We start from the raw sequence: 19,584 nt of genomic DNA, 5'->3' as shown, positions 1-19,584 counted from the left end.
TGCGCGAGCGTTGCGGCATTCGTTAAGATATTCCTTGCGTATGGTGGTTCGCTTGTGTTCTAAGCGCGCGTCCGTAGCGGATGAGTGATACGCGGACGCAGACGGGGACCCTGGCGTCAGCTAGCATTTAGCCACGGATTTCACTCACTTTTCTCCAAGTTTGAGGGAAGGGCTAGAGCCCCCTCAATTGAAAAGGGCAGTACACCCATGGTCGGGATGGGTACCTCTCTTCCTACGATGTGCAATAAATAAGTAAGTAAACACCCGAGTGCTAGATTTTGTGATGCATCGACGTACCCGGGCTGTTGATAACTGATTCGCCTGATATATATATATATATATATATATATATATATCGATATTGGTATTGCTAGGTATTCGAATGTATGCGTATCGCCGGGTATATCGCCTGCGTTCGACGGTTCCAAAATTTGCGACAATACCGTATTCGTGTACGTTGTAACTAGTTTGCTCCTCCTGACGTCCCCTTGGACATATGAAACCATAAGGTCTCCTAACAACCTGTATTACCACTGACTCATTGATTTTTGCATAGAACAGTAAACAATACCGCACGTACCCCAGCGTGACACGCAAATCATCTTTGGCTACAAAACCCCGGCTCCCCCTGCGCTAGACATACGCGGCTTTGATATGCGCCCGTGTGCTGAGACATCAGCGGACAACGTTCACACCCAATCGCTCCCCAATAAATAGCCCAGGCATGTGCACGTCCACACAGTGGTGCCGGATAGCCTCTGCACAGTCTCATCAATGAAAGTCTTCCTATCCATCCCGTTTTGATCGCTGTCCTGGTGCGAGTACCAGGTCAAAGGTCTAGGCGGATACATTCAAGTGACACTAAAAATATCTCGTCACCACGCGGTAGCAAGGATACATGAGTGACCCCGTGCATAAGAGACACAGCCGGAAAAGTATTAGCAGTTGACGCGGTCCGCTGACGAAAGGCACGCAGCGCCGTCACCCAGTGTTGTTCGATACGTGTTCAAATCGGCAGCGCATGCTGTGCCGCCGCAGTCACCCCGAACTGCCTCGTTACACATACACACCTGGACGTGGCTACAGGCCCGTCAAATCTAGCCCACTGAGCATCACGATCACATCCCCCGGAAGGCACGCTGTCCTGGTCTGGACGCTGCGCTGCCAGCTGGCGCCACAGGCTCACCAGCTTGGAGGCAGACGGTCCATGCACTCTAGACTGGACGCCGCCACTGCGCGGCCTCCGTGCCGCTCCGCCGAGACAGCTATGCTCGCTGCCCCGCCCAGCCACTGCAGCATCGGCTGCCCCCCATCGTCGGCGCACCACCTCCCTGGTGCGCCGACGCAGCCACGCCCGGTCACGGGTACTGGGCTCGGGCCGCGCTCTCCTGAACCAGCGCACCACCTCCCTGGTGTGCCGACGCAGGCCACGCCCGGTCACGGGTACTGGGCTCGGGCCGCGCTCTCCTGAACCAGCGCACCACCTCCCTGGTGCGCCGACGCGGCCACGCCCGGTCACGGATGCTGGGCTCGGGCCGCGCTCTCCTGAACCAGCGCACCACCTCCCTGGCACGCCGACGCGGCCACGCCCGGTCACGGGTGCTGGGCTCGGGCCGCGCTCTCCTGAACCAGCGCAGCAGCTCCCTGGCACGCCGACGCGGCCACGCCCGGTCACGGGTGCTGGGCTCGGGCCGCGCTCTCGGGCGCCTCACTGCTGGTCGGACATGAGCTTTGACGGCGGGACGGTATGCTTCAGCTCTTCGTAGCAGCTCTTGCCGAAGTTGATCAGTTCCGTGATCTGAAACGGGGGGAAGCGAGAATGATCGGGTGTCGCCGACTGACGGGGCTCGCCGCGAGCGGGCGTCGCGCACCCAGCGGCACGCTCGGCGTGCGGTCCCGCAGTAGTCAACACAGCAGACCACCGCCCCACGCTCCAGCTCGCTCTGAGGAGGGAGCACACACCGACCCGGGCCACAGCCCCGATGGGCAGGCCGGAAGCGGCCGGTCTTAATGCCGACACTGTGCATACCGCACGCATGCCAGTGTCACCCCACCAGCAGTCGCTCTCACGCACACTATCCACACGTACGCTCGGCGTAACACACTAGCCGGCGCATATGGCCGGCCCGACAGCCGACCACGTCACGGCCAGCCTGACTTGGCCGCGGAGCTCGGCCGGTCGGATATCCTGGCCTGCCCAGCCGCTCCCCGACGTACGCTGATCGCCACGTTGCTGTCCTGGCACTTGATGGACGGCTGGCTGTGCTTGCGGCCCGCGCCGGACCCGGCCACGGTCAGCACCACCTTGTAGATATGTCCGCCGGCCGGATCGCGCTCGATCGAGGGACGACACTCCTCCAGCTCACTGGAGCGGGCGACGGCGGGTTAGCAAAGCCTGCCTGCCAGGAGCCGCAGCCGCAGCCGCAGCCGCAGCCGCAGCCGCAGCCGCCACACGCCCGGCCCGGCACAGACGCAGGCACGGACCGTCACGCCGCACCGACGGTGTGACGGCACCGGTCCGCTCACACGTCAGCGGTCTCAGATCTCCCACCTAACTGACGCATCCACACACCGACTCTCCAAAAAAACTTCCATTGTGAGCCAATATGGCAGAGAATCCAAAGCCGGCGAAGACTACAGCAACGTCCCGTCGCGAGCCAGGCGGCCATAGGTTACAGCGCCGCGTCAGAGCGTGGTCCGCCACACGCCAGCAGCAGCCGCAGCCCGTGCCACCAGCCGGCAGCACACGGCCCCGGCGTGCTCGCGCCACCCACCTGAAGTGCACGGCGAAGCCCAGCGTGAAGACGCCCGGCCGGCTGTGAGAGAGCACGCGCACCATCTCGGTGGAGATGAGCACGCGCAGGTCGCCGTCGCCGCAGCTCAGCAGCTCCGGGTAGACGGCGTACCCGGAGCCGTCCAGTGTCAGCCGCTCGGAGCCGGCGCACAGCAGTTCGTACGCCACAAACCTGAAACACAGCGCGCGCGCACGGCGGTCACTCGCACATGCAGCGTTCAACATGAGGCCTCAGCACCCTGTAACAACTCAACTCTTCCGGACCGGCTTAACGAGGAGCCGCCCCCCCCCCCCCCCCGCAGACGACTCGAGTCCAGGTGTCGCGCAGCAGCAGACGGCGAGCAGTCTCGCGCCACCGTACGTCCGCCAGGGTCACTGCCCGGCCGCCCATCCCGCCGCCTCCAAACAGCGGAGCTCCGTACAGCGCGTAAGCCACACATCGCGGCGGGCCACGGCTCGGATGAGGCTCCGCGCGGCGCCCAGCAGGCAGCCGAGCCGTGAGCGCGGCGCCAAAGCTCACCTCTCCTCGGGCCTGCGGTCTGTGAACGTTTCGAGCAGCTCCTGGCCGTCGCCGTCCTTGCTGCTGTACCTGGGCAGCAGGCCGCCGGCCCCCTGCACCACGCGGATCGGACGGATTCGCGGCGGAGCCTGCCGGCTTGAGCTGCCGACCGAGCGGCGACGGTCTCACACACACGCACACAGGTCACACTCGCACACAGACTGCTAGAGTGGCGGCACGCTGACATCACTGGAGTAACGCGCACAGGCGCACCTGCACTGGACAGGTGACACCCACCCAGTGTACAGCCACGGCTGAGTACACGCCAGTCATCACCCGCAATCGGCAACAAACATTGTCAGGCGCGGCTACCATTGTCTCCTTGCTCAAAGCGTGTTTATAGGCGGGCACTCGAGTCTAATTGCCTGCCTTTGCCGTGACTACGCCATGAAAAGCTTTGCAATGAAACAGACAGTGGCCGGCGCCTGCCTTCCACACAGCTTCAATTCCTGGCATGTGGACGAGCGCTGACGTCTGCTAGCATCGTCCTAACACATCGCAGCCTTGAATGCCACACGCTCGGGTACCAGCACACCAGACCTGGAAGCCCCACCTGCTGCTGGTGTCTTTGACGGCGTTGGCAGCGCCCGTCGCCAGGTCGAGGAAGCCGACAGCCGGCTTGGTCACTGTGCCTACGATGCCCTTCCCGATGCCGGACAGAAATCCCTGCAACGCAACGTTTGTAAGACCTGAACGGGACGAAGGCATTCACGGCGCTTACACGGATAGCTTCGCTAGCAGCATGTCGAGATACTACGTTAAAGCAGGACCAAACGCACTGCTTTGGGCTCAAGAAGCAAAGCATAGAACAGCGTCTCACTTGCTAAAGCTCGTAGCACACATTTTCGTCCAGACTGTGCAGAGGCATTGCTCGCACCAAGCTGCAGCGGCAACATAACCGCTGATCGAGCGGCCGCGCACACAACCGGCGGGCTCAGCACCGCAGCTGGCCTGCCCGGTCCGGGTCAAAAGCCTGGGTAGCGGTCAGCAGCTGTCGGGCCCGGTCCACTCGCACTGACCCAGACTCCCTCGTTGGAGGCGCCCTGTATGGGCTGCACGACCAGCGAGGAGGCGCCGCCCCAAAGGCCGTAGCCGAAGCCCTTGAGGCCGGCCAGCAGGTGATCCTCAGAGCCCGCCGTGTGCTGGGAGCGGATGCGGCGCCGCTTGTCGTCGTGCTTCTCGTCCAGTGTCGCCCAGCCGACGGCGTCCGAGATCGAGCCTGAACGCACCGAGCGGGCGGCGTCACCCCGACGGTCCGGCGTCAGGACCCGACAGTCCGGCGTCACTCCCGACAATCCGGCGTCACCCCCGACGGTCAGACATCACCCCCCACAGTCCGGCGTCACCCCCGACAGTCCGGCGTCATCACCGACAGTACGGCGTCACGCCCGACAGTCCGGCGTCACCCCCGACAGTCCAGCGTCACCCCCGACAGTCCGGCGTCACCCCCGACAGTCAGACATCACCCCCCACAGTCCGGCGTCAACCCCGACAGTCCGGCGTCACCCCCGACAGTTAGACATCACCCCCCACAGTCTAGCGTCACCCCCCACAGTCTGGCGTCACCCCCCACAGTCCGGCGTCACCACCGACAGTCCGGCGTCACCACCGACAGTCCGGCGTCACGCCCGACAGTTAGACATCACCCCCCACAGTCTGGCGTCACCCCCGACAGTCCGGCGTCACCACCGACAGTCCGGCGTCACCCCCGACAGTCCGGCATCACGCCCGACAGTCCGGCGTCACCCCCGACAGTCCGGCGTCACCCCCGACAGTCCGGCGTCACCCCCGACTTAGCAACGGCTGGTGCAGCTCAAGCTCACCACGCGGAGTTATGGAGCACATGTCAAGCCAACGATCAGCAGTGAACCACTCCAAGAGCGACATCAGACGGCAGCTCTTGCCTAAAGCATAAGCGCGTCCGTCGTATGGACAGCGACCAGTGAGGCCACTGGATCGGCGAGCAGGGCCCACACTGGCCCGGCGCCGGGCGCCCGGCTCTTACCGGTAACCTTGGCCGTGGAGTTGGCCACGCCGTGTGTGACGTTCTTGACCAGCGCGCCCAGGTCGCCCTCCATCACCAGGCCCGACACGCCCTCGCTGACGTCGCTGAAGAAGCCCAGCGGGTTGCCCAGGAAGTCGAACGACCCCAGGATGATGGCCGCCTGCGACCTCAGCTCCTGCGCACACGGATGTAGATACACACTTCAGATGGCATCCACGACGCGCCTCTGTGACGGTGATTACGGAACTGAATGCGTCATGGCATCGAGGACAGCGAAGTCACACGGAAGCCCGTTTAAAAAGGCTTCGTCATGACACACCCGTCCGTTCGCGTATCTGTCGTGACCGGTGGCGGCCGTCGCGGTGGTCGCCGATTCGTCACGCACGCAATGACCGCACGTCACTGAGCTCCAGCACGGCCGCCACATCGGCTGATCAGGCGCACAGTGCACACAGCCGCGGCCGATTTCAAAGCAACGGCACAACAACCAGCCAGTGCTGGATTTACAATATATCTCAACAGTTTTCAGCAATACATGGCTAAGTGCTTCGAGCAATTCCTTCGAGTGCACAAAAACTGCAAAACTGCAAAACCACCAAAATGAATACTTTTGCACCATCCACAGAAGACAATGCGCCTTTGACACAGTGAGGCCGCCGGCGAGGTCACTAGTGAAGTCGAACAAGGTTGCCTTGTGAAGACAGGTGGGGCGCTGCCGACCGCGGCCGCCGCCGGCCCCGCTCGCGAGGTCAGCGACAGCTCACCGCCTTGTAGTGCTCCAGCACCGAGTCGATGAGTTTGGCGGCCGTCTCGAACGGGTGGCAGCGCACGAACGGGTCCAGCTCCACCTGAGCGCCCTCGAACTGCACCAGCCGGCGACCCAGCTTGTCGCGGGTGGCGGCCAGCTCGGGCCGCAGCCGGGCGGAGGTCAGCACGCTCAGACGCACCTGCCATCAGTCGCCACTCAGGTCATCAGTCACCAGAGGTCAGCACGCTCAGACGCACCTGCCGACCGTCAATACTCAGGTCATCAGTCACCAGAGGTCAGCACGCTCAGACGCACCTGTCATCAGCCACCACTCAGGGCATCAGTCACCAGAGGTCAGCACGCTCAGACGCACCTGCCGACCGTCAACACTCAGGTCATCAGTCACCACACAGGTCATCATTCACCCCTCAGGTCATCAGCCACCACTCAGGTCATCAATCACCACTCAAGTCATCAGTCACCACTACGATCAACAGTCGCCACTCAGGTCATTACTGAACAGAGGTCAGAACCCTCGGACACACCTGCCATCCGTCACCAGACTCATGCCAGCGCACCAAAACGCGTTTATCGCGTGTCACCAAACTTTTCACAATCACTAAAAATCAACAGCCACCTGGATTGAGTGCGCTCAGATGCACCAGCCACCAGGACCCAGGCCAGCAGTCACCCGAAGGTTAGTATGCCCACACAAACCTCAGCCCAGTCATCAGTCACCAGGCGCAGGCCACTGGCCGCCACAGGTCGGCTACGTCCAGACGTACCGGTCGCACGACTCGGGTCATCATTCCCCAGAGGCGGCCGGCGGGCTGCCAGAGTTCAGCGGCTGAGAGGACGGACAGCCCCGACAGACAACGGTCACCGTTCATCCATCAGGTCCGCAGGCATCACGGGACGGCAGTCGCGAGGGGTCCGCAGGCATCACGGGGCGGCAGTCGCGAGGAGTCCGCAGCCATCACAGGACGGCAGTCGCGAGGAGTCCGCAGTCATCACAGGACGGCAGTCACGAGGGGTCCGCAGTCATCACAGGACGGCAGTCGCGAGGAGTCCGCAGCCATCACAGGACGGCAGTCACGAGGGGTCCGCAGTCATCACAGGACGGCAGTCACGAGGGGTCCGCAGCCATCACAGGACGGCAGTCGCGAGGAGTCCGCAGCCATCACAGGACGGCAGTCACGAGGGGTCCGCAGTCATCACAGGACGGCAGTCACGAGGGGTCCGCAGTCATCACAGGACGGCAGTCGCGAGGAGTCCGCAGCCATCACAGGACGGCAGTCGCGAGGAGTCCGCAGTCATCACAGGACGGCAGTCACAGCAGGAAGGTCAGCAGTCATCACGGGATGGCGATCAAAGCAGGAAGGTCGGACCGGACGCCAGTCGCCAGAGGCTAGTCGGGTGAACAGAAGACCAGCGGTCACGGAGGTCGGAAGTGACGTCAGAAAACAGCCGGGTAAACGTTCATACCCAGGTGCATCCCTGCATTCAAAACGAATATTCACGGAGAGCGTTACTCTTCGACATGCCCTGCAGCCCTCCCCCCCCCCCCCCCCCCCACACACACACCGCCAGGACACGTCGACGCGGGACCGCCGCCGGCCGGACGAGCAGCTGGGAGCGGCGACCGCGGTCGCGCCGGGGCGCTCACCTTCTTTAGGGCCAGCTCCAGTCTCCGGCAGTAGTAGCGCGTGTTGTGGGAGGAGGTGGCCGCCTTCAGCGCTCTCTGCGTCTCGAGGTCTGACTCCTCCAGCTGGTTCACCTCCGAGCTGGCGGCGCGAGCGCACGTTGTCCGAGCAGGCTGAGACTCGGGCCGGGCCGAGCCTCGATACGGGTCCAGAGTGCGGCCGCCCGACACACCGGTCACATGGCGTGCAGGAAAGCTTGCAGGTGTGGTCGATCACACAGAACAACTGAGCTCGGGGACAACAACGGGTGCACTCAGTCGGCGTTTGTTTGTCGGCATTGAGGCATATGATCGGCTGGTCGCCAGACAGACAGACTGATAAGTCACTTGGGTAGCTGTCAGAGCAAAGATACTCACGCGTCGTCGCTGTAGCCGATGAAGTGTAGCAGGTGGTACAGCAGGCGCTCTTCCAACGTCACAGTGAGGTCCTTCACAGACACCACCAGGTGCTGGCAAGACATGTCGGTCAACTCGCGCAGAGAATACGTGGCGGCGACGGCCTAAACCAGGGGACTAATCCACCCTTCTCCGGTGAACCGGTCAGGCAGAGGCACGCGACAGCCCCCCGCCCCCCACCCAACACACACACACACACATACACAAGCGACAGCCAGGCACGCTCAACAGATCTCACCAACCTTCCACCCCGTCATCGCTGCAGAGCACTCTTACCGGCCTCGGCTGCCACCGACCTGGCTGATAAAGGCCGCGGCAAGAGCTTGCACACGCCGACATCAGCCAACAACCCCGCACACAATTAGCACGGTGGCGGTGCGCCTCGCGGCTGGAAACCTCGAGAGTCTGTCCCATGAAAATCTGAGAGAGCCGCACCTCGAAGATCTGTACGCGCTGGCAGGCGCTGGGCACGGCGTGGGCGGCGAAAGCAGACGGCCGGCAGGTGGCGGCGCTCGTCGCCGGCCGCGCCCGGCGTCACGTGCAGCACGCAGGGCGCCTGCGCGTCGGCCAGCTGGCAGTCGGCCTGCAGCAGGCGCACGCTGCCGTCGAGCGCGTGGCGCGCCGCCGTGCGCCGGTACTCGGCTGCGATGTCGCCCAGATAGACGAACAGCAGCTCGGCCGGCGGCGAGCTCGACACCAGGCTGACGCCCAGCCCTGGCGGTCGGCGCCACAGGCGTCAGTGCGCTGACAGCTGGTGCGGGGGCAGCACTGGTCACGGAGGCTAGACCGTCACACACGACACAGACCGGGGTTTACTGATCGTCAGCACCGCTCCACACTCCGCGGCCTGCTGCGAGCTTGACCTCATGCACTGGAGTGTGCCGGGCGGAGGCCTGGCTGGCGGCTGCGCGACGGCGGCCGCGCGCGCGCGAGCGCCGGTCGGCCGGCCCCAGCGGCGCCCACCTGCCGGTAGCTGCAGACTGACAGTCAGCTCCGTCTGGCAGGGCGGCCGCTCCTCGGGAGAGTCGTCCGCCGCCAGCAGCCGGGACGCGTTGTTCTCGCCCACCACCACCCAGGCCTGCCGGCGGCCGCGCCCAGTCAGCGGGCGGCGCACACTGCCGCCGGCCTGTCGCCTCCCGCCACCGGACCAGGCGGCCGACGCCGTGGGCTAGCAATGCACCCGAGGCAACCTACAGTCTAGACACCAAAACAAACCAGAAGTAACACACCTAACACATAGGTCAACTAGCTACCAGATGTCTTATCTCTGAATACATGAACGCCAACAAATAAATGACGCACCGCTTTTCGAGACATCGTTGATCATTTTGTTCAGGCTAATGAAAATAAGTGTTACATGATGAGACCATAAACCACCATCGTGAAGGCCAGCTCACTCGACGAGCCGCGACTGGCGCGGCAGGTCCGCCTCATGCCTGCTGACACGGCAGACCGCGCTGACGTCCCCCGGAGCGGACGGGCGTACCTTAGCCTGCGCGTCTGTGAGCTGCAGCACGCGGGTGGGCCCGTCGGTGACGATGCGGACGCTGAGCTGGCCCGACCCGGGCCACTGCATCTGCGGCTGGATAGCCTGCTCCGGCGGCACGGCGGCCGACGCCGCGAGGCCGGCGGACGGCACCGGGCCCAGCACCGCCTGACTCCCTGTCAGACAGTGGGACCAGTCAGGGGACACACACCAGGCCCAGCACCGCCTGGCTCCCTGCCTGACAGGGGGACCGGTCAGGGGACACGCACGGGACTCAGCAACGCCTGACTCCCTGCCCGACAGGGGAGGGGGACCCGTCAGGGGACACACACCAGACCGAGCACCGCCTGACTCCGTCAGACAGGGGGACCGGTCAGGGGACACACACCAGTCCGAGCACCGCCTGGCTCCCTGCCAGACAGGGGGACCGGTCAGGGGACACACACCAGACCGAGCACCGCCTGGCTCCCTGCCAGACAGGGGGACCGGCCAGGGGACACACACCAGGCCCAGCACCGCCTGACTCCGTCAGACAGGGGGACCAGTCAGGAGACACGCACGGGACTCAGCACCGCCTGGCTCCCTGCCAGACAGGGGGACCGGTCAGGGGACACACACCAGACCCAGCACCGCCTGACCCCCCCCCCCCCGCTAGGCAGGGGGACCGGTCAGCGGACACACACGGGCCGCAACACCGCCTGGCTCCCTGCCAGACAGGGGGACCGGTCAGGGGACACACGCCAGACCCATATCCCTCTGGCTTACCAGACTGGTAGGAACTCTAAATGATTGGAGGAAGGGCCCCTTACCACACAATATTCAGATGAAGGCGCCGCCAGACCTCAGCGTCCTCAAGATCACACAAATGCCGACGCCAACAGACGCATGCATACAGCCATCACTTCACTACTGAGCTAGCTAACAACCCGAACAAGAGCGTAACACGGAATACACATACCGTGGAGCTTAACGATGTCAGCCGTCATAATCTTGACACAAGCAAACGCACCACAATGTGAAACGTTACCTTATGTTGATGCGTTATAAGGTTTGCTCACTCACACGGCCTACGTAATCGAAGGGCTAATACGCCGGCTCTGAGATATCGGCAGTTATCTCACGCAAGCTGAAACGGCAGGGGGATCGGTTGCAGCATGCGTTCACGATTCTAAAACTGTCGGTTGCCAAATCAGCCAGTCGGACACTTACAAAATGGAACACGTATTTTGGGTTGATACGAGGTATTGGTACAGGGAGTTCTGGGGCAAACGTTTGTAACACGCGGGGCAAACGCAGCGGGAATGTTGCGCGTACACTGTGGCGTGACGTGTCATCTCCGGCACAGCACAGCACACGGGTCATCGCACACCACAGCACACGGGTCACCGCACAGCGTTACCAGGAGGGCGTGCATTCCAATACAAAGCTTACGCACAAGGCTCCCACCGACAGCTCCCAGCACGGGCTACAAAACGGCGGCAACAGTCAGAACAGACTGGCGGCACCTGGTCAGCACAGTGGACACCACGTGGCAGCCCACCCGGGCTTATCATCCCCGACAACGACGCCAATACAGGGGCTCGAGTAAGCATCGCGTTCATACAGAAGGTACGGCCATCCATGTAAAGCACACCCGCTGCCCCACAGACGTCGTCGCGACATGACCTGACTGCATATGACACCAACGCCGTGCTCCCACGTCGCTTCCACGCCCGAGTCTGTGTTGCTTCTGAGACGCGTTCCCAGCGCGCGCGTGCTCCCGTTCCCTGCACGCGCGCGCGTGCCTGCTGGTGGCGGCGCCGGCCGGCTCGCGGTCCCCCGTCGCCCGGCTCACCTCTGCGCAGGCCGGCGAAGCCGTCCTGTGCCTGCACGTACAGGTTAGGGTGCTGGCAGCAGAGCCGGCCGTCGTCGGTGAAGCGCCAGCTCTGCGTGAGTCGGCGGCGCCGGTCCAGCCGCCGCAGCCGCAGCGGCACACGCTCGTACGGCTGGATGGCCGGCGTCGCGATGTCCAGCACCTGGCGACGGTCGCGGCACGGCGGTCAGGGAGGCCGACCGGCTGTCAGCGACGGTCGTCGCACGGTGGTCAGGGAGGCCGACCGGCTATCAGTGACGGTCGGCACGGCGGTCAGGGAGGCCGACCGGCCGTCACCGACGGTCGGCACGGTGGTCAGGGAGGCCGACCGGCCGTCACCGATGGGCGGCACGGCGGTCAGGGAGGCCAACCGGCTGTCACCGACGGTCGGGATGGTGGTCAGGGAGGCCGACCGGCCGTCACCGACGGTCAGAACGGCGGTCAGGGAGGCCGACCGGCTGTCAGAGACGGTCAGAACGGCGGTCAGGGAGGCCGACCGGCTGTCATCGACGGTCAGAACGGCGGTCAGGGAGGCCGACCGGCTGTCATCGACGGTCAGAACGGCGGTCAGGGGGGCCGAACTGCTGTCGCAGACGGTCTGGACGGTGGTAAGGGAGGCCGAATGGCTGTTACCGACGGTCAGGACGTGCCCGTCGGCTCCGTCAAGCTGATGCTATGATGACTGGAACACCTTCATGAAAACGTGCAGCCGACAAGTAGCCCTCGCCTATTGTGATGCATCAAATGACAAAATCAAATCACAATGTAAACGGTCGGCAATTATATTGTGTGATTATACAGCTGCATGCCGTCGGCGCTAGTACTGTCTAAGGAGCACATTCACTCCCCAGCCAGCTCTGTAGGGAGTTAGGAGCGACTGCTTGTTTAAAGGTACTGCCTGAATCAGCTTGCCACTGCGTTGTTATGCTACATCAGCTGTCAGTGAGGGCGTACAGACCAGCCATCCGGCTGCCGGTGGCCGGGTCGGCTTGGCCTCCAGCTTGGCCCTCCGCGGCGCGGCACACTCACCATCAGCCGGTCGGTGTCGAGGTCGGGGTGACGCGGGTCGCGCGGCGGGCTGCTGCCCTCGTGCACCACGTGTCCTGACGACAGGTGGCGCCACAGCTGCGACCGCACGCCCGGCTCCTGCCAGCGCCCGCCGGCCGCGTCAGATTCCGCACCGCACGCGACACCCGCCTCAGACGGAACCCCGCACGCGACACTCGCCTCAGACGGAACCACCGCACGCGACACTCGCTACAGACGGAACCCCGCACGCGACACTCGCTACAGACGGAACCACCGCACGCGACACTCGCTACAGACGGAACCCCGCACGCGACACTCGCTACAGACGGAACCACCGCACGCAACGCTCGCTACAGACGGAACCCCGCACGCGACACTCGCTACAGACGGGACCACCGCACGCGACACTCGCTACAGACGGAACCACCGCACGCGACACTCGCTACAGACGGAACCACCGCACGCGGCACCCGCCTCAGACGGAACCACCGCACGCGACACTCGCTACAGACGGAACCACCGCACGCGGCACCCGCCTCAGACAGGAACCACCGCACGCGACATTCGCCTCAGACGGAACCACCGCATGCGTCTGCCCAGCTATCCAGCCATCACACCGGCAGCCCATGGACCGGCACATTCCTCTGGCCGGGGACGGCACACAGCACCACGGCTGGTCAGCTCCTCCCCCCCCCCCCCTCCTCCCGCGTTCTCTGGCCGAGGACAGCACACAGCACCACGAATGACCAGCTCCCCCCGATCTCCGGCCGGGGACAGCAGACAGTACCACGGCTGGCCAGCTCCCGCTACATCACCGGCAGCAGCAGCCACCGGACCGGCACCTTGCGCTTGAGGACCACGTTGCCGTCCACCACGTCCAGCACGAGCTGGCGGCACTCGACGTTCTGCGGGTCGAACGCCGCTCCAGACGGGCTGCAACACACGGACCGAAGGCGGGGCGTCACGATCGGCAGGTCCGGTCAGACCGGTGGCGGACGGCTGGGCGGACGGCTGGGGCGGACGGCTGGGCGGACGGCTGGGGCGGACGGCTGGGGCGGACGGCTGGGGCGGACGGCTGGGGTGGACGGCAGGCACGGTTAGGCCGGGCGCGGACGGCTGAGGTGGACAACTGGGCCGGTCAGGCCGGGGGCGGACGGCTGAGGTAGCCGGCAGGTCAGGCCAGGTCGGGGGCAAACCGCTGGGGTGGACGGCTGGGCTGGTCAGGCTTGAGTGGATGGCTGGGCCGATCAGACCGGCTGCATGACTGATGCTGTGCCCGAAGCAGAAAAAGTCCACAACCAGAGATACCACAGCTATGACCGCCAACACTACAGCCGCCACTGCTACCAACACTACCGCTACTGATAATATTGCGGTCATCACAATACGCTAATAATGGCGCGGCACCTACTGACCCCCCGAAGGTGCCGGCGAAAGCGATGAACATGAAGTTGTCGTAGCGCAGCGGCTTCCGCTGGTTCAGCTGGTTCATGTCGAACGCGTCGGCCTGTCCGCCGGGTGCCACCACCGTCAGCTGCAGCGACTTGGCCAGCGGCTGGTCCCAGGCGTACGGCACGGAGCTGCGCGGCCGCACCGTACTCCGCAGGTGGTGGTCCTGAGTACCGCTCTGTGGACACAGGCCGAACTGGTACAGAGCTGTGTGAGTGGCCAGAGCACCGCTCTGTGGACACCCCACCCACACGGACTGGTACAGAGCTGTGTGAGCGGTCAGAGTACCGCTCTGTGGACACCCCACCCACACGGACTGGTACAGAGCTGTGTGAGCGGTCAGAGTACCGCTCTGTGGACACACACACACACGGACTGGTACAGAGCTGTGTGAGCGGTCAGAGTACCGCTCTGTGGACACACACACACACGGACTGGTACAGAGCTGTGTGAGTGGTCAGAGTACCGCTCTGTGGACACACACACACACGGACTGGTACGGAGCTGTGTGAGTGGCCAGAGTACCGCTCTGTGGACACCCCACCCACACGGACTGGTACAGAGCTGTGTGAGCGGTCAGAGTACCGCTCTGTGGACACACACACACGGACTGGTACAGAGCTGCTGTGTGAGTGGGCAGAGTACCGCTCTGTGGACACAAACCCACACGGACAAGTACGGAGCTGTGTGAGCGGTCAGAGTACCGCTCTGTGGACATACACCCACACGGACAAGTACGGAGCATGTGTGAGTGGTCAGAGTACCGCTCCGTGGACACCCACCCACACGGACTAGTGCGGAGCTGTGTGAGTGACCAGAGTACCGCTCCGTGGACACGCAGCTCTCCAGTGTATTGTGCACCCCGTGCACTGTACACTACACAGCGGCAACACTCCGTGTACGCAGACCGACACGTGGGGATCCCAGATCAGAGGCTGCCACGCAGGCGGTGCTCAATGGCACCAGGCCTGTGAACCCGGGCCGGCACCCGCTCTCTCCATGGCTCGGCCCGTGACCGTGACAGGTCGACCGCGGACACGCAAGTACACTACAACATCGTGAGCACATGGCATGGTGGTCATGGCGAAGTGCGGAACCCTCGACCCCATCCCAAACTACACTGTCGGGAGGCATTTTCGCGCCAGAAATGACCCGCGACTTCTAGCGGCAGCAGTGCGCCTGATCACCAGCCACAGGCGGCGGACGACCGCCTGACAGATGCAGACGCAGACGCAGCCGAAGCCACAGTCGCAGCCGCAGCCGCAGTCGCAGCCGCAGCCATAGTCGCAGCCACAGCCGCAGCCACAGCCATAGCCGCAGCCGTAGCCGCAGCCACTCACCTGGTAGAAGGTGACGTTGACCTCGGAGAAGTTGTCTACGCGGAACGGCGGCGGCATGGCGTCGGCGTCCATGAACACAACGTAAAAGGTGGCCACCTGCAGCACCACCTCCAGCCGCAAGAAGCGGCTCTGGCTGTCCTTGTCCCTGCAGACCGGACAAAGGCCCGAGCTCAGGGTCACGGTCAGGTCACATCGCGGCTCCAGTCATGTCGGAAGGTGAGGACCAATGTCAGGTCATGCCGCGGCTCCGGTCGTGTCGAAAGGTAAGGGTCAGGATCAGGTCACACCGCGCTTCCGGTCATGTCGAAAGGTAAGGGTCGGGATCAAGTCACACCGGAGCTCCGGTCATGTCGAAAGGTCAGGGTAAGGGTCAGGTCACACCGCGGCTCCGGTCATGTTGAAAGGTAAGGGTCGGGGTCAGGTCACACCGCGGCTCCGGTCATGTCGAAAGGCCAGGGTAAGGGTCAGGTCACATGGCGGCTCCGGTTCACAATGCACTGAGCAGGTCTCGCCTCAGACCAGCTCCGGCCGGCGAGATCGCAAACGACACGGACGGCGGCCACCGGGCGCAGAGGCAAGCACAGATGGAGAGCAACAGCGCGTCAGGTCGACAGCCTCCCGCAGAGAGCGGCCAGACCGACAAAACCGGCGGCGCCTGACTAGCGGCACGGGTCGACGCGACGACAGTGGCCCTAAACGCCGACCCCACGGTGGCCGGCCGCTGCGTCACGGAGCAGCGCCACTGGTCTGGTCGTGACTGGCCACCTGTCTGCTGACCTGACGCGGCTGAGACACCTGTCCGCTGACCTGACGCGGCTGAGACACCTGCCCGCTGACCTGACGCGGCTGAGACACCTGTCCGCTGACCTGACGCGGCTGAGACACCTGTCCGTTGACCTGACGCGGCTGAGACACCTGCCCGCTGACCTGACGCGGCTGAGACACCTGTCCGCTGACCTGACGCGGCTGAGACACCTGTCCGTTGACCTGACGCGGCTGAGACACCTGCCTGCTGACCTGACACGGCCCCGACATCTGTCCGCTGATCTGACACGACTGAGACACTTGTGCGCTGACCTGACGCGGCTGAGACACCTGTGTGCTGACCTGACGCGGCTGGGACACCTGTGCGTTGACCTGCCGCGGCTGAGACACCTGTCCGCTGACCTGACACGGCTGAGACACCTGTGCGCTGACCTGACACGGCTGAGACACCTGCCTGCTGACCTGACACGGCCCCGACATCTGTCCGCTGACCTGACGCGGTTGAGACACCTGTCCGCTGACCTGACACGGCTGAGACACCTGTGCGCTGACCTGACGCGGCTGAGACACCTGTCCGCTGACCTAATACGACCCAGACACCTGTCCGCTGACCTGATGTTGACGTGGCAGCTGTCGGTGCGGTCGATGAGGAAGCCCCCCGACCAGTGGCAGTCGGGCACGTCCGCCAGCTTGACGCACAGCAGGTGGTCGCAGTCGTGGCGCGGCCAGTGGAACGCCATCTGGCTGCGCGGCATCGCCCGCAGCCACGTGCGCTCGGCGCTGCGGTCCATCTGGCAACGCGGCGATGGCGGTCAGACGACCTCGGCACGGGGAGCTCTAGCGGAGAGGCGAGGGTGAGCGGCGCGCCGCGACCACGGTACAGCGTCGCGCCGAAACCACGGGTCAGCGACGCGCCGGAACCCCGGGTCAGCGACGCGCCGGAACCCCGGGTCAGCGACGCGCCGAAACCACGGGTCAGCGACGCGCCGGAACCCCGGGTCAGCGACGCGCCGGAACCCCGGGTCAGCGACGCGCCGGAACCCCCGGGTCAGCGACGCGCCGGAACCCCGGGTCAGCGACGCGCCGGAACCCCGGGTCAGCGACGCGCCGGAACCACGGGTCAGACGCGCCGGAACCACGGGTCAGCGACGCGCCGGAACCACGGGTCAGCGACGCGCCGGAACCACGGGTCAGCGACGCACCGCGACCACGGGTCAGCGACGCGCCGGAACCACGGGTCAGCGACGCACCGGAACCACGTGTCAGCAACGCACCGGAACCACGGGTCAGCGACGCACCAGATCCGCGGGTCAGCGACGCACCGGAACCCCGGGTCAGCAACGCACCGGAACCACGGGTCAGCGACGCGCCGGAACCACGGGTCAGCGACGCACCGCACGCAGCATGTCATCACACGGCGCTCGAATCACTTCAGGACAGACATTCTCTGGCCAGAACGGCACCAAGGGCTCAGATGGAGACACGGCGCACGTCCCAGCAAGGAGCAAGACCCATCGGACGGCGAGCCACACTCACGAACGAGTCGGCGAAGTGCAGCTGCGAGAAGAGCAGCTGGTGGGTGGAGCGGTTGTCGATCTGGAAGCGCGGCGAGATGGTGATGATGTTCGTGTCGCTGTAGCGGCCCCGGCCCGGCCGAATCTCGATACCTGCACGACGGCGGGCACGACAGCTGCGGTCAGAGGGGTACGGCTAGCCCCGTCCGTCACCCGGCAGCCACGGTGAGAGGGGTACGGCCAGCCCCGCGGGTCACCCGGCAGCCACGGTGAGAGGGGTACGGCCAGCCCCGCGGGTCACCCGGCAGCCGCGGTGAGAGGGGTACGGCTAACCGGCAACACACCGCTGCTAAGGCAACTGGGCAAGGAAACTGATGAACCCTGAATCCGCAGCGACGCATACGCATCCCCGATATGAAACATATATGGATGTAATGAAGTGCGCCCTGCCCACTGGCCTCGGCGCAAGTCCTGCTCTCACCGCGCGGTCACCTACCGACCACGTAGACCCAGTCGGGGCGGCGGCTGTCGCGCTGCGCCACACGCAGGCGGCGCACGTGCAGATCCGGCTGCAGGTGGAAGTGGTGACACCACTGTCGGCCGGCAGCGGAGCACACGTCAGCGCCGACCGAGCCGCGCTCGAGCGGAGGGAAGGGCGGGCGGGGCAGCGGGGCACACATCAGCGCCGACCGAGCCGCGCTCGAGCGGCGGGCAGGGCGGGCGGGGCAGCGGAGCACACGTCAGCGCCGATCGAGCCGCGCTCGAGCGGCGGGCAGGGCGGGCGGGGCAGCGGAGCACACGTCAGCGCCGACCGAGCCGCGCTCGAGCGCGGCAGGGCGGGGCAGCGGAGCACACGTCAGCGCCGATCGAGCCGCGCTCGAGCGGCGGGCAGGGCGGGCGGGGCAGCGGAGTACACGTCAGCGCCGACCGAGCCGCGCTCGAGCGGCGGGCAGGGCGGGCGGGCACCACACGCCCAGACTCAGCACACCAGGCGACCGGTGAGACAAACGCGGCGTCGCGATAGGAACGGAAGTGCGGACCGATACTGACTAGACCTGACGCTACCGGCTGTGCACACAGAGAGCAACATCAATACTGTAGTGGTAAAACTGTGCGTCTGGGAAACCAGGCGCACGGGGGTTCGACGCCCTACGGTGCCCGCCTTCCTACCAGGGCATCGGGCATGCGACGCCACATAGCCTCTAACAGCTGAGCGCGTTGTAAAGCTCCAATGACAGCGCACGGCAACGGTGAGCTATCGTCAGCGTGCAGCAGCAGTGGCGTCTGGCTCAAAACCGCCATCTCTATAGCCACGCTTCCTGGGCACCACCTGAGCCCGTGTGGGTCGTCACGCTTCGCAGCTCCAGCTCATCAGAGAGCACGGTGGAGCGCGAGGCTGTGTGTGAGGCGGTCTGGGCTCACTCACCCGGGGCACGCCGTCCACGTGCTGGCCGCGGCCCAGGCGCGCCACCATCATGGCCGGCGCCTCGGGGTCGCTGAGCGAGAAGAGCAGCGGCGAGACGGAGCGGGCGCGCTCGTGGTCGGCCTCCTGGCCGGCCGCCTCCGCCTGCTCGCCGGTCTCCTGCGCCACCACCAGCGGTAGCCCAGTGCGGTTTACCACCCAAAACGGCGCCGACACGCACAGTCGGAGCCAGCCGGCGGCGCCGTGGCCGCAGCCGGGCGCGCAGCAGCAGCAGGCGGCCGCGCGCGTCGCGCAGCGCCAGCTGCAGCCGCTGCAGGCCGGCCGCGCGCGCCGCCGTCACGTCCAGCGGCCGGTCCGGTCGGCAGCCCTCCACACTCAGGGTCAGCAGCAGGTCCTGCTCCAGGTCCACCTGATGGGACGGTGCACCCGGTCAGCAGCAGGCCACACTCAGGGTCAGCAGCAGGTCCTGCTCCAGGTCCACCTGATGGGACGGTGCACCCGGTCAGCAGCAGGCCACACTCA

The 19,584-nt window shown here is 64.9% G+C and overlaps 1 protein-coding gene across 1 annotated transcript in view; it reads right to left on the bottom strand.

Moving 5' to 3' along the window:
* Positions 1-375: 375 nt before the first annotated feature.
* Positions 376-19,584, bottom strand: part of Vps13D (vacuolar protein sorting 13D) — a gene marked incomplete at its 5' end in the record, with an annotated part of 46,724 nt that continues 27,515 nt past the window's right edge. Inside the window, 24 exon segments of the mRNA XM_037233699.1 lie at positions 376-1,798; positions 2,218-2,365; positions 2,775-2,966; positions 3,315-3,455; positions 3,907-4,019; positions 4,373-4,572; positions 5,359-5,533; positions 6,123-6,305; positions 7,773-7,890; positions 8,166-8,257; positions 8,640-8,723; positions 8,812-8,918; positions 9,168-9,282; positions 9,691-9,866; positions 11,525-11,705; positions 12,572-12,688; positions 13,414-13,504; positions 13,987-14,198; positions 15,361-15,505; positions 16,738-16,916; positions 17,662-17,792; positions 18,136-18,232; positions 19,066-19,221; positions 19,508-19,543. Of these exon segments, the coding sequence (XP_037089594.1) occupies positions 1,709-1,798; positions 2,218-2,365; positions 2,775-2,966; positions 3,315-3,455; positions 3,907-4,019; positions 4,373-4,572; positions 5,359-5,533; positions 6,123-6,305; positions 7,773-7,890; positions 8,166-8,257; positions 8,640-8,723; positions 8,812-8,918; positions 9,168-9,282; positions 9,691-9,866; positions 11,525-11,705; positions 12,572-12,688; positions 13,414-13,504; positions 13,987-14,198; positions 15,361-15,505; positions 16,738-16,916; positions 17,662-17,792; positions 18,136-18,232; positions 19,066-19,221; positions 19,508-19,543 (3,279 nt within the window).

The sequence above is a fragment of the Pollicipes pollicipes genome, unplaced genomic scaffold (assembly GCF_011947565.3).
Source record: "Pollicipes pollicipes isolate AB1234 unplaced genomic scaffold, Ppol_2.1 Scaffold_7231;HRSCAF=8579_pilon_pilon_pilon, whole genome shotgun sequence".
NCBI lineage: Eukaryota > Metazoa > Arthropoda > Thecostraca > Pollicipedomorpha > Pollicipedidae > Pollicipes > Pollicipes pollicipes.
The sequence above is the reverse complement of the archived record's forward strand: the minus strand, read 5'-3'. Positions and strand labels throughout refer to the sequence as shown.